Source organism: Echinococcus granulosus, assembly GCF_000524195.1.
Source record: "Echinococcus granulosus chromosome Unknown EG_S00172, whole genome shotgun sequence".
In the NCBI taxonomy this organism is placed as follows: domain Eukaryota; kingdom Metazoa; phylum Platyhelminthes; class Cestoda; order Cyclophyllidea; family Taeniidae; genus Echinococcus; species Echinococcus granulosus.
This window is the reverse complement of record NW_020170552.1, coordinates 2,135-16,715: the sequence shown is the minus strand read 5'-3', so window position 1 is coordinate 16,715 and position 14,581 is coordinate 2,135. Positions and strand designations below refer to the sequence as shown.

Sequence of the window (14,581 nt, the reverse complement as noted above, 5' to 3'; positions counted from 1 at the left end):
CTTGGCAACTGACAAGCAAATGAGTGGCAACCGCATCAAGGGATGACAATAAGCCTCGAATGGAGAGGATCGGATTGCTCTCTGGCGCATATCTCGAGAACACACTACACATTCTAGCTTGTTTACTGACTGAGTGTTTCACTGTCTAATTGACGGCACCGACGAACCTGTGAGAACTGGCGCGGGCAGTCCATTGCTATCCAGGCCTTACACATCACATCAGCCCACACGTCTGAGCGACGCAGTATTTCCAGCTTACAAGTCCACACTTGCCTTGTGTGTCTACGCGTGGGTGTGTATGCAGTGCGTTGTGGTGCGACGCAGTGCACGGAATGATTCACTTGTTGAATGCCAAACCGCAATCACGACTAAATTTTATCCACTCTAAAGCGTCACCCGTTACAATTCGAAGGCCCACATGTTAGAAAACTACTGCTGCTGCCTGAAGAATAGGCAGGACTAGTTAATTGGTCGACCAAAAGTCCTCCTCCAAGTGGCATTGGAGAAGGCGAGGCTCTACACCTTACATCGCCTGCCCGCCATGCCTTCTACCTCGCGGCGCGTTGGTGCTTGGTCAAGGCTTGGGAGGATTTGCGTTTTAGGATGGCATTTCCTCAAACCATAAGTGATTGGGCTGTCACAACGCTTATGCTTACACGTGACAGTGGAATGGCCAGTTGAAAAACAAAACGGAGGCTGTCGGAGCCGGGTTGTTTGCCTCAAGCGACAAATCTTTTTCACGCATAAGAAGGGCATTGGTCGCCAGCTTGTGTCCCACTAATAGGAAAATGCAGTTATTTTTAATTCACAAACGGCATGAACTTTTGGTTTACCCCAGGAAGTGTCCTTAGACTCTTAACTGCCCTTTCAAGTACTAAACCAGATGAGGAGGGGGGGGGGAGGGGAAAGCTTTCTTGCAACAGAGGACGACAAACAAGACAAAAACATCTATCCAACACCTTGGAATCACTCAGAAAAGTACACAACGAACTCAAGGTCCTGAACTTTTGCCACATACTAATTACTTAAGTGAAGATGATGATGCAGGATTAAATAAAACCATTCCTCACTTAAATCCTTCCATAAATAATGACTACGAGTCATTCGACCCACAACAATTCATTTAAAAACAATAACTCACTTCCACAAACTGTGAGGTAGATGTTGATGAAGACGATGAAGGAGCGTTTGGACTCTGATGCATAGAAAGGTAGGCCCTGTTGAGACACTCATTGCCAGCGAGTGTGGAACACCACACTCCGTGTTGGATTGAGAGCATCACGTGCCTAGTGGAATTCGACTTGATAACGAAGTAGCGAGTCCGACACACCAGACTTGGATCCAGTTCTGGTGGATTGATCCTTAAAGGCAAAAAATGCGAGGAGAGGTGAAGCCAAATCAGGGCATTTAAATTTATGGATGCAATCAGGGCGCCGCTACGAGTTATTCGCATTAGTACATTCGGATCCCTAGTTCAGATCTGGATCTGGATTCGGTACGATCAACAACACGGGACGCCTATAACATATGCATGACACCGAAACCGAGCATGTCAAACCAGTTCCAAGACGTACCCAGGACAGAGACGAGCTAGTTCCTCTGGGTCAAACTCTGTTTGATGCAATCTAGAGGCTGCGGCGGCAGCAGCAGCTGCAGCGGCTGCTGCAGCGACGGGATTCGAAGCTGGGTGGTGATGGTGTTGATGATGCCCGTGTCGACTTTGTTGATGTTGTTGTTGCTGTTGCGTTGCCGTGGTTCCCAGAGTTCCATAGAGCGTCGGAAAGGGCGATGAAGACGCCTGTGATGGAGGAGACGCCGTAGGATAGCCCCAGCCAGCATACTGAATGGGTGAATAGGCCCCGCGTTCACTTGGGACACCACTTCCACTTCCACCACCGCCACCACCACCGGTGCTACTGCTTGCAGGGCCACAAAGACACATGTTATGAACGGCCGCAGCTAGATCCGAGTAATAGCAGTCCTGCAAAGCTGCCGCCGACTGTTGATCTTCCCGGGGTTGGACTGTTTGTGGTGGTGGGGTAGGATGACTCCTTGAGTACCAGGCGAGAGGATGGCGAGGTGTCCAGTAGGGATCTGGAGCGATTTGTGGAGTGGTGTAGATTTGAAGATCTAAGGGATAACAGGAGGCAGCGGCAGCCGCTGCTGCAGCAGCTGCGGCGGCGTAGTATTGTTGTTGTTGCTGGTGGTGGCGTTGATCTGCTGTGAGAAAGGCATTATAGAAGTTGCCATTCGTGCTACTATCAGTGTCCAGGCAGCGACCTTGTGGAAACGACTCGGCTATCCCGTAAATCGGTGGTGCTGATGCCTAAAATAGGGTAGAAAGAAAAGTTTTACTTTATCAGGACGCCTTTTAGACATGAATCCCTTTCCATTGCTTCTTCTCCAAGACGATTTTCCAAGGTAGATCTAGAATGGAAACACTAGACCTTTCGTCCGCTTGAGAAGGGATCCACTTCATTTTTCCTAATCTGAAAAGACCTGTAAGAGGTTTTAAGAGTAACAGCAGAAAGGGCAGCGAATTGTTGATAAAAACATTGGGGGAAATGAAGTGCAATTTACGGACAAGTGAACCAGTGAGTTTCAGATCTCTCTGATAAGCAATTCTATCAGTTCAAAGTGATCTATTTCACCATTTACTGGCCAACCCTCGGATCTGATTAATTGCCTAGGAGCCGTCCTTCAAGATACAAATCAGGTCAAGTGTGCGGGATTTGACATTATAAACGAGAGGTCAGCATATTTGACATCCGAAATATAGATGGAAGCAAGAATTCATTGCTTTTACAAGACTTTAGAACTCATCAAATATTTGTTGGTAAGATATTACAACAATTGCGGAATGAAGGAGGTCTTGAAGCCTGTTTAAATCCTAGTTTTAGTGACGGGTCACGTAGGGCTTCACCACTGTATCCCCACTGGGCGGCCTGCCTTTGAGTCATGCCAGTAGACCCAAAACCTTCAGTACGTCGAGAATACACAACTTGCCCGAGTATTAAGTCTTCGTTCGTCTTTAGGGAAGTCTTGGGGCGCTATAACTCATTCTAGTTTAGACAGAACGGAAGACACAAGCAGACATGAAGCGACTGGTCAGTTCCCATCAAATAACTAAAGGTTAGCATATGGAATGTAGGTTGAAAAAAACCGTGAATCCTTGCTATCCACAAAAGTGGAACTTCTGCCATAACGGAGCAGGAATTGACTCAAGTGCCTGGAGAGTGGAGATGCGAAAGGTGGTGAAAATTGGAATATCTTTCAGCTCAGTAGACATGAAACTTCTTTTATTGATTTCCTTGAAGAGGAAGGACGCAACAAGACAACGGTGGAAGACGTCAAATACTGGAGACGCATGTATGGAATGGAGCCACCACCATGGAATCTCTTCATTAGCCAGACTTGAAACCCCTTTAGCTGATCCATAATTAACAAATACAGATTTCTTCCGAAAGGTGTTGATGGAAAAGGGACGTTTTCTTTGAATGGACGTGGAACAACTATTGATATTCTTAACTTAGAGGTTTTAGTGACTTCTGATGATACTCTAGCCTTGGAAGGGCCTCTTTGAGACTCCTTAATTTGACTGAAACAAGACCCCGAAATCCACACACACGCACACACACACACAAACGAAAACTAGCTTCCACGGATGGGGGCGCAGTGACAATGACAGCAGCAACAGTACGATGATAGCGGCAGCAGCTGATATTTGTCTCGTGCCAAGGGTGATTGGCGCATCGGCTGGTTGGTTAACTAGCTAGAGAGTGACGCAGATCCAGCAAATGTGCATGTACGTGTGTATGAATGTATAGTTGTGCAAGCGTGTGGTGCTGTGTTTGCAGAGCCCGCGCGCTTGGTGGCAATTAATCGATGCCTCGCATAGCAGCCCACGCTTCACACCGCCGCCGTCGCCGCCGGCGCCGCCACCACCACTGACTCGGATCAGATGGGCACATCTACGTTTGTGCCGGCGGAGGGAAAGATAAAATAAACTTCCAGGCCTTGCATCTGACCTCGAATGAATCACATGACCACCATACACGCGAATGATGCATGCAAACTTCAAGATCCGGCAGGTGAAGGGCGCTACTTCACTTCCAGGTGCGATGAATCGGTTGTTCAAGAGGGGAGTTCTAGTCCTTGCAGCTCGTTCTAAATCCTTTATGTGACTTTACTTCACCTGCACGGCAACAAAGAATCCACAAGCTTGCAAAAGAAGTATACAGCTCCACCTCACGATGGTTCAATGAAGGAATTCTTGGCCATACAGTTTGTCCAGAAGATCAACCAATGAAAGCGAACTAGCTCGATTCTGCAAACAACTTTACATCAGTTCAATGGAGGAATTGAAGACATTGTAGCATGTTTGAAATCCTTTGCGCTGTTGTCATTCGAGGTGGGCATGACCGCAGGGTGCTCCTGACGCCCGAATCCTGTATTAGAGTCTTCCCTCCTGGACGTGATGTCTCTGTTCACTTTGAGTGGTCCACCAGCTACTGCATCCTTTGGTAGCGCTATGACACAAGTCCGACGAGACCCTGGTTCATGCTACTTTGAGATCAAGTTAAACCCGGGTGAAAAAAAGGAGGCGAGCTCGAATCTCGCCCACCAGATCTGAGCAACGTTTCATGAAATATGGCTTGCAAATGAGGAAAAGAAGACCGTAGAAAGCACAACGATGATTTGGACTTCATCACATTTGGAAGGAGGAAATTAAACTCGGATATGTAAAAACGTCACCCACTGTTCCACTCAGGCATCAACTTTGCATGGAAGCAATAGCCACAGAAATTGCTTTGACAAGATGCAATCGCACCTCCGAAGGCGCACTACCTCCAGTTGAAAAGTGATGAAGTAGTAGCAAAGAAGCCCCAATTTCGCAGAATCAAACCTACTAATAATAATGACAGGAAGACAGAAGACTCCTCTCCAGACTAGAAGCTTCGATGTGCGAATGACAAATGAAAGCGATTTCCAAGCCATGGAGAGCCACTGACTCAAATCGTTTCGTAAGAGCCTGGCAAAGTTGAAACAAGAACCAAGGTGATTATTTAAAAACTCGATTCAACATAAAAGAGGATAATAGCTGGCTAGGACAAATTGTGACACAAATCCACCACGAAAAGTAGAAAAAAAAAGTCGACGAAAATTCACTCACAGCAGTTGGTGCCACTTCCACACCAGCTTGTTGAATCTGGACTGGCTGTTGTTGATGACGTTTCTCCTGAACTAGCGGTGACGACAACCGACGCTTCGGGATGTTGTTGCTGGTTGTCGATGTTGTGGAAACGGCGGCCACAGCGGCGGCGGTAGCGGCGGCTGGGGTGGATCTACTGCTGGTGGTAGAGATGGTGGGGCCTAATTGTGGAATGGAGGCATCCTGTGTAACCAGTGGAATAGTTGAAGGTGAAAGTTGATAGGTACCACTTGGATCCAACGCTTGTTGCTGGTAGGCCTCGGGTAAGGGATATTGAAGGTATTGAGCTGAAATGATAAAGGTGGGTGCACTTAGGACGACACATCGGCCCATGCTACTCGTGCTTTACTAAGCCCTCAAACCTTCCACAAACTAATAATAAGGTTACTTCAGCCCCAGAAGCCTCCGTTTCGTTTCCCTATTGCCTATTCTAACGTCGTGTGTAAATATGTAACTGTCTAATACCAAGGCGGTGTGATAATCCAATCGCTTCCCATCTCTTGACCACGTGCCATGAGATATAAGGTGTGGAGTCTCGAGTTGGCTAGTCCTGGCAGTAGCCCTCGAAGCCGCATGTCGAGTGGCACACCTTCCATCTGTGTCCGGCTGTGTGGAGTGGACATATTCCAGTCACAATTGCTTGGGCTTTAGCAAAAACTTCTCAGTGAGCAGTTGTGGCTGCTGTGGGGGAGCTGGATGGGACGGTGAACGGATGGCAAGTTTGTTCACCTAATAAACTTTAGGGGGTACAAAAGCCACTCCGCCTCACAATTCACCCCAAAACAAACGCACGGCGTGTTCCAAAAGTCTTTGAGGCTTATCATTACCCGTGAAAGCATGGGTATGGAAGTCGTTCGGTTCCGTATTTGTAACTTGAATCTATGCTGTAGCAATGAATCAGTCCAGCTCCATATCCACAAAGATAATTGCGTTGGCGCAAGAAAATCTTTGATGAAAAATGGACTAACGTGGTTGAAAAAATTCAAATAATCAATTATAGAACTCATTTCCTTAACAGAACCAATCATTTTTTACATAATGTCTGTACTTCTACTCCTCTACCTCTTCCATGGGCTTATAATTGAACTGGTTCTAGACTCGGATGAATGATGGTATCTTCAAGGCCAAAAAAAGAATGCCCAACGCCTTTCACTTGTTGCAAAGACTATGTCCACTTTTGCGGAGGCTTCAAAAAAGGTTTTCTTTTTAAAAGGCTTGGCATTTTTGATGCAAACGAAAGATACCACAGTTGATGGTTGAATTTGCACGTCGTCAACAGAAGAGTCAAGAAAAGTAAGCCGACTTTCGACAACTACGAATAACCAATAACGATATGGAACATGAGTTCGTCGGGTCAAGATTGTCAAAATAGCAAAATTGCTTACAGGATTGATGAAAATGGAGGAATGAATGGACAAACTTGAGAGCAGAAAATCTCATATTGCGAAAAGTTTGGAGTATTAACGAAATCGGAGCTACTCTAAACAAATTTAGTTTCGTACGAAATACGCGAGCGGTAATCCATCATCAAACTTCAAGCAGTGCTTATCCAACAAAACTATTTACAACTTTGGCACAAATGCGCACCCCCCAGGCACTCTATAATTCAGAGAATAATCCATGTAGTTGACTAGAAAGCATTAAATTGGCAAGGAAAGGGAAGGGCTTAGGAAAAGTAAATGCAATTCTGGGAAGCTCCACCAAATCATGTTTCAGTGAGCGTGGAAAATGCGCTCACTGTAGCAATAATGAGGGATCTACTTCATGGAGAAAAAATGTTCATCGTAAAACATCTATATGTCACCAACGTGAATAACAAGGCGCCAAAGAATGGCCTAAAATGGAATCATTCCAACTTATTACTGACACTGTTTCAATTAGATCAAGGGTGATAAGCTTCTGGGTTTTATTTCATCATAAAACGTTCCACTGACTTCAAAGGTTAAGGGAGAACCCAGTAGGAATGACGTGCAAAATGAAACGGAAAACGGTACTCCACAACTAAAAAATTTACAAATTTCGATCAAGGTCATAATTAGTAATGCTTCAAAGCTCGAAGAGACGTAAAGCGAGGAGGATTTTAAGGCATCCTGAGCCTCCGATTTTGAGGTTCGCTTTTTATCAGTTGCCGCCCTTCCCAACTAATGTCCCAGCAAGAAAAGTAGCGCAAATGACTCAAAGAAATAAAGAAGAATTGGCACAAATAAAGGAAAGGAATATTATCAGAAGAGAAAAATACAGTTATAAATTACAACTCTTTAACTTTTATTAAGAAACGGGTTTAGCAAGACCGTCTAAGCACTAAAAAATAGCGCCATTTTAGTTATTTAAGAAGGCAATAAATCATCTAAGAATGCTAAAATTACTGGAAGAATTTTTAACCTCTCTATGCAGGTGACTCACCCCAGCAGTTGCAGGTTTGATTTTTTGCATTTAATATTGCGTCATCGATGCGTATGTGCGTACGTATAGGGGGAGAGCAACAACGACCACAAGTAGTGCAGTTAATCTACCGAAACACACACATAGGCCTAATTTTGATGTGAGCGATGGGGCAAAATTACGACCCTGCCCAGAGAACAATCGGCACTCGTTGCCAAGCGATAGAGCACAATTAAGCTCTATAGCAGAACCAACCCCAGACCTTCTAATTCATGGGGAGAAAGGCGCTCAATTCGAGTCCGAAAATGCTTTTAAAATGCTGCTTAGTATTGCAGTCCAGGTCGGCGATAAAGTGGGTCAAAGAAAGGCAGATTAGGAAAAATAAACAGAGAGCATTGACAAAGGGAGATTCAAAAACAAAACTTACGACAATAATAAGGCAGATGCCCAGTAGCAACGGCATAATCTAGGAAGGATGGAGCGGGAACCGCAGATTGGGAAACTCTGTCTCGGGTGGTGGTTGCGTAAGGTGATGAGGAGGAGGAAAGAGGGGGTGAGACGTATTGGTACATAAAAGTGGTATCGGGAGAAGCATTGATTTGTTGGGTGATGCCACCACGCATGTAGGCACCTGCAGCGGCAGCAGCGGCCGTGGCAGCGACATTTAGAGGGACAACATTATTTGAATTTGCAGGATTTACGGTTCCAGAGGTCACCGTAGAGGCATCGTAAGAGATCGAAGACATCATACTCCAGTTAAATGTCGGAAAAGCTTCTTGAAATCGAGAAAAGGAAGACAAAGCAACCAACTTATTTAGGGATACAAGGAATTCCCTTGGGGTCGTATGGTTACACACATTCCGAGGAGCATAAGCCGATAACAATTATTAGCTAATACCACTACAATATGCAAACACAAGGAGAACTGAAAGAGAAATCGGCAGAAACACTCGGTTCCGCCCCAACTTACCGACATCGTCAGAGAATTGCAAGTACCGGGTAAGGTAATAAATAATTAAAAGTAAGGAGAGGTTAAGAATGAAAAAATGAGGACATAAAATTACTTACTTTGCGCTGTTACTGAAAGAGGTCAGAGACCTTAAGCAATAAACAATGCACCATTTTGAAGGCTGTTTTTTAAATTTTTAAATATTTTAGTCCATCAAGTAGAGAGTTCGATCATTAGCATTACTAAAAATAGCCACAGATTTTAAAGCATATTAGTGTCTATAAAACTATGATTTCTTTAATATAAACATGAGCTTAAAAAAGAAGTTTGAGTTAGAAATTAGCGTGTTCGGTGAGAGTGGATTAGTTTGTTTTGTCACTAGTAAACCGACCTGCGATTGTAACAGGATGTCTAAATTTGTTAACAGCGAATTGCTCTAAGATAACGTAAAAATTATTGGTACTCTATGAAGTATATTCCACTTTGCCGGGATATTTTGGTACCATTGGCGTTTGATATCACGTCTTAATTTGCCCATTACTCTATTTTGTAATACATTGGTTATTTAACCCTCAGTTGTGGCTAAAAGTCACTGCATTTTTGCCGAATAGACTGACGTCCGAGCCATGTCAGTGGCTCTGAAACCTTCTGCATATCGAATATATGTATTTAGTCCGAGTATTATGCCTCCACTTCGCTAAGACCGACTTGTTATGCTTCACTGATGACAGCAAAAAGTGCCCTTTTAGCTTAAAAGGCATTTAACTTGATTCCTGTTTCCTCAGCGGAGTGAAAGAAGTACACACTCAACAGAAGGTGTATCGGTGACAACTCCGAACGGGAGGAATATAATAACATCTACCTGTGACAGCAATCCTAGTGCCATGTTCAGACTGGATTTATGCAACGAAGGCGACGCAAACCAAAAATCTTGTGGGTAAGTTTGGTCGCATGGGTGGGTATAACGTGTATCCGCCATATCTTCTGAACCTCTCTCATGGCTGGATACGACTAGCAACTGGTAACTTTAAAGTGTAAACTATGTAGCGTCAAACCTTATACCTACGGAACTGCGTTAAATCCCATCAATTTGTACGCGAATTTGCTTTAGGCCAGTGTTCCCACGTCTAGCTATTTGCACATGTAGAAATCTGCGCAAGTCTCCTTTTTTGCATTTTTATCTTATACTAAACAAAGCTTTTGATTTGATTTTAACTACTAAGAGGGAATACTACCGTTACGGTCAAGTATCTACTCAACTGTGCATAACTTCGATGACTGGCACTGTTAACACTTAAATGTTTTTTTAACAAAAGGAATATAACAGCTAAAGCTTAAAAAAATTAATATTTTACGTCGATTGTCTAGTTATCAGCTTGGGTGGAAGGCTGCTTTGCGGCTGGGCTATTGTACCTTCGCCAAGTGGGCTGGCATGAGAGCCATTCCGGCAACCTAATGCCTTTAATATGTCACTTGTACAATCCGTTTGGGCAAAGGGCTCCTTTTACAAGTTGCGAAGGACTACGATTTCACTAAAATTACTAAATTCTTCTTAGACATTCTAAAATTTGTAACGGAAGCAGTTTTCAGTACCCTGCTGCACTTAACTTCTTGCGATAAATTGGCATAACAATGAACATTCTTTATAATACCATACGTTTACCATTTATGGCTCAGATAATGCATTAGTTTAATGAGTTATTAATTCATTCACTCAAGGTTGTTCATTCAGCCTTGGGAACACTTATCAAGTTGGTGGCTGTGCAGTTTGTCCTGTTAACTGTTAGAAGCACCGTTAGTCACTCTCATCTGGCCCTCTTTTTATCATTTGAACGTATTATAAGCGTTTGTACAAAGCATTTTGATGAGAATTATGCTTTTATTTGGTGATCGTACTACCGATTGCGCAATTCCTTTAAGTATTTTTGCTTTATCAAAATTCTGGTTTTTATGGTATACATCATCTAGTACTACCATCTGATAATTAGATTATGGACGTTTTATTATACAAGACGGTAGCTGATAGTAGTAAATGCCCAATTATTAGGTCTTTTTAAGTGTTGTAAGTATTTTTTCCTAAATTGTGGGTCTTCTTAAAACATGTCCTTTCCGATTTATATGTTGGAGCCCAATGCCTGGGTTTTTCCTGTTTTAGATCTAGTAGCATGTAATAAAAAAACATGGCAGTTCCACAGCTTCTTTGTCTACTCTTCTCTACAACAATTGCTCGGGCTGGCGACCTAGATACAAGTAGCATGCCGACCGCATCCATCGTCGGTTTTGCATTCTGCGGGCTTATTGCCAGCCTACTTTTAAGTATGTCATTTTCGTTGTTTTTTTGATGTTTATTAAATTTACTTCTTATCCTTGCAGTTAGTCTATTTATCACCTGCCTGATGTGCTACAGAATGCAGCTGCGATATCGAAGAGATAAATTGTTGACTACGGCTCATGAAACACACCCATCTTTGGCACAGATTTCTACACGTCAGGTACCGTCGCTGCAACCAATACCGGGTTACGGTTTGGACTACCCACCACGGCCGCCATCACTTCCCTTTTACAACATGCAAAACCAGTCATATCTGGTAGGTAGCGAAAGCATCTACCCCTCATTGTCGGACTATGTCCATCAAAATCCGATGACGATGTCTTCACATCCAATTCGACGCCAACCCGACTATCCGGTAGAGCCGCGGATTGAAAGACAGAATGACGTCTATGCGGCGGGTAACACTAACACTCTTTTTCTTAATCAATGTTGGGTATTTAATTGTTTGGGGATGATGTTCTATAGAGGTTTCAACTGTGGTAAATGGAACTTTTTGAAACTTATATTCGATTAAAGTTGACTAAGCTTCATGCAAAAAGGTTAATTTTTCTAATAAGCAGTTGTTATATGCGTATGTCTTATTCCTTCATAGCGAATCTTTGTCCTTAAGGCCAAAAGTCACAGTAACGACAGCTTTTAACCTGAGTTGAGATAATAAGTAGTATCCGTCCGCTTAACGAAAAATAAAGCCTTACAGAGTGTTGCCTTTGTTGCCGGTGTGCTTGTCATTCTATTTTGTGCCTATTGAGGTGCAGCCTTATCGACTCTGATGACATTCTTCAGTCGTGTCTCTTAAAGCCTTTTTTAATGGCGATTCATTTTCGTATTGACAGACGATTTCGTATGGGTCTGGTGCCTTGCCATGCCTTATTGCATCTTTCGAGCCATAACAAAGCTAATCAGCATGGGACCGTGAGACGGGAGTAGAAGCCACGAAGAGTGGAGAGCCCGCGTGGTTAAACGGTCATCCAGAAATAGTGGAATTGAGCTGAGTAATTATTTGTCACAACTAAATCTAATTTAGTTGTTCTAACCAGACGTTAATTTTAAATATCCACGTCCTCTGTTAATTGTTAAAAAGATGCAATTTTTTATTTTTCGAGAACAAATGGAAATGCGCCCAGATTTTCGTGGCCGAAATAAGACCCTTTACACTCTGTTCCAGATCACACTTCTCCTCATCCAGCAGTGGGTTAGGATTTCTCTTATTTTGCTACATCTAAAACCAACTGAAAGTCGAGCTGACATCGATTTACCACTACTTGAATCATAATACCCCGCAGGAGGAACTGGTGTTACCTCCTGACACCTGTTCAATTCCGCATCACTTCGATGTGATGTCTCGCGCTAATAAAATGGAAGTTTGTAGAGCCTCCACAAAGTAATCACTCCTAGCAAATTTGGCTCTCAACTCTCTGCCCACACATTTCTTTCTCTCACCAGGACAGATTGTGCTTGATCTACTTTGCTTTGAAAGTTCTCTCTTCCAAAGTAGCAAATCTGCAGGATTTCCTTCTTTTGTAACAAGCTCCCATTAAATGCAAGCCGCAAGGTGCACTGCCTGCCTTCCCATGCCATTAAGATGGACTTCGAGTACTGCCTTAGCAACGGCACTGGGGATGAGATAATGCGGCCTTTATTTAGTGCGCAAGTTATTTCCCCTAGCAACGTGTGCTAATCGCGTCGCATGAGGAGGTTTACGCTATGCCATCATAATAAGCGTCTGTCTGACGTACGCGCGGTGATTTGCCTGCTGCCAGAGAGCAGGCCACGCAGTGCGAGGGTGAATGCGCCTGCCTGCCTACCACTGGGTCGCGGTGGTACACGCCTAATTATGCTTACCCAGAGGAGGAGTTGGCGCATTTATGACTTTCTCCTTAATGCCTTCCACGTGCTAATAGCGGGTTCGGATAAGATTGCGCAAGCAGTAGACTTGAAATTAACAATCTCTTGGTTCCCTTGCTTTAGTTTTGTTTGAACGGCAACGAAAGCTCAGTATTACCTTAGGCGATGCTAATTCCAGGCGCATTTGAGATGGTTGGACGTGTCCACCGCTTCCACTATATTCTATACTGACGTCGGATTTGCCGATTGTTCATCAACAGCGGCATAGATGCTGCCGCCTGTCCCCGTTTTGACCATCTGATGATGCTTTCGCTATACCCCTGTTTCTGGCTCGCTGCTACCCACCATCGTAGTTCCTGCTCTCAATCCATCTGGAGGAGAGGTTGGGTCAAATTCTTTTGTAGAATTGGCTTTTCTTACACTTTCAAACTCCCACCCCCCACCTCCTGATTAACATGCCCTGGTTTGCACTGTTCGGAACGACCTGGATCGCAGACTTGTTTCCTTCATTCATTCATTGGCATAATGATCTGCAGTGCACTTTTTGGGGTCATTCCACAACGATCTGCCTACTCGTTCTAACAGGCGTTCTAAGGCAGACAAACTATTCCACTGCACAGCATCTTCACTGTATGGCTTATTGTTTGGGCTGCCTTCAAAGCATATGAACAGCTGATTTACAACTGGAAGATGTTCAAGATCTCCTGCCTTGGACTTTCCTTTTTAGCTAATGCCTGTTTCTGGGTGGAACTGTAAACCTCTCCTCCTGACGACCGCTCCTCTTTTAGTCGTTTGTATGAAATTGTGCAATCCTAGTTCATTGAAGTAGATGAATGGATGTGTATTTTGCTTCCTCCCATGACAACCGCTTTCAACTCTTATGAAACCTACCGCCTTGCGGGGTTACACGCATCTCAAATCTCCCACGTGATTAAGAGTCACCTGTCAAGAGGAAACTTTTTTCACCATCTCATTCACAGCTGTACCGCACGCAACCAGGTGGTAGGAAGATACTTTGTCTTCACACCTTCTACACTTCCTGCCTGACGAATAAACGCCAGAGGCCTTACTTTTACTACCCATTTACGATGCTTTGTCGTCTGGTTCAGTGGTACAAGCTTCTCCAGGGAAGGAATGCTTACAAATCCTCCTCAAGTTGTGCCGGGGCAACCAAATTATTAAGCTCTTGCATTTGTTGTCAATCGATTACATGAGAAGGAAGAACTTCTACGTCGAAGAACCTCACCCGCTGTCACGTCAATAACAGTGGAAAGGGAGGGAAAAGAAGGAACCCTTCTTTCTGCCACTAACATTCCCAGTTGAACGATTTATTCATGTATTCTATTTCTCAACAAAACAGGTAGCTCGCAGCGAGTGAGCCCACGTATTACACTGGCTTGTGATGCTGGCTTTTGAACTCACCGACATTTTCTCAAATGAGTGCGCTGACTCAATCAATCCTGAGGCAGCATTTCCAAAGATTTCACGCCTAGATTATTTTGCGCAACCGTGCCTTTTTCTCCCTCCTTCCCCCCCCCCCCCTCCCTTTATCGGTCTGCCTGGACTGATGATGCCAACCTCTTGGGTGTCGAGGCAGAGACCTTTACAGCTTCTGCTGCGCTAGTTGCACCATAGAGAAGAAACTCCTTATCTCAGTAGCCTCGCATGTGCATTTCCATGGTTTTCGTATGAAAAGGCAGCAGAAAAGGCTGTATTATGATTCACGGAAAAGGTTCTTCCGTAAGTCAACCACTCCTTGAAAGGACATTCGCTCCCACTAGGATCGAAGGCTGCTTCCGCCACAAAAATGACGCCTCCTATTCATCGCCTTGAAGTAAGTTCCGGGTAGCTACTCTGAGGT

General features: G+C 44.2%; 2 protein-coding genes across 2 annotated transcripts in view; one reads left to right on the top strand and one right to left on the bottom strand. All coding sequences in view use genetic code 11, as the record gives it.

Moving 5' to 3' along the window:
• The window catches only part of EGR_09864 (hypothetical protein), a gene marked incomplete at both ends in the record, with an annotated part of 8,726 nt that extends 383 nt beyond the window's left edge, over positions 1–8,343 (bottom strand). Inside the window, 4 exons of the mRNA XM_024499113.1 lie at positions 1,142–1,361; positions 1,575–2,326; positions 5,174–5,499; positions 8,022–8,343. Coding sequence (XP_024346459.1) covers positions 1,142–1,361; positions 1,575–2,326; positions 5,174–5,499; positions 8,022–8,343 — 1,620 coding nt within the window. The remainder of the gene's footprint in view (positions 1–1,141; positions 1,362–1,574; positions 2,327–5,173; positions 5,500–8,021) is intronic.
• A 1,151-nt stretch (positions 8,344–9,494) lies between these two features.
• Positions 9,495–14,581, top strand: part of EGR_09863 (hypothetical protein) — a gene marked incomplete at both ends in the record, with an annotated part of 7,158 nt that continues 2,071 nt past the window's right edge. Inside the window, 3 exons of the mRNA XM_024499112.1 lie at positions 9,495–9,564; positions 10,731–10,859; positions 10,917–11,273. Of these exons, the coding sequence (XP_024346458.1) occupies positions 9,495–9,564; positions 10,731–10,859; positions 10,917–11,273 (556 nt within the window). The remainder of the gene's footprint in view (positions 9,565–10,730; positions 10,860–10,916; positions 11,274–14,581) is intronic.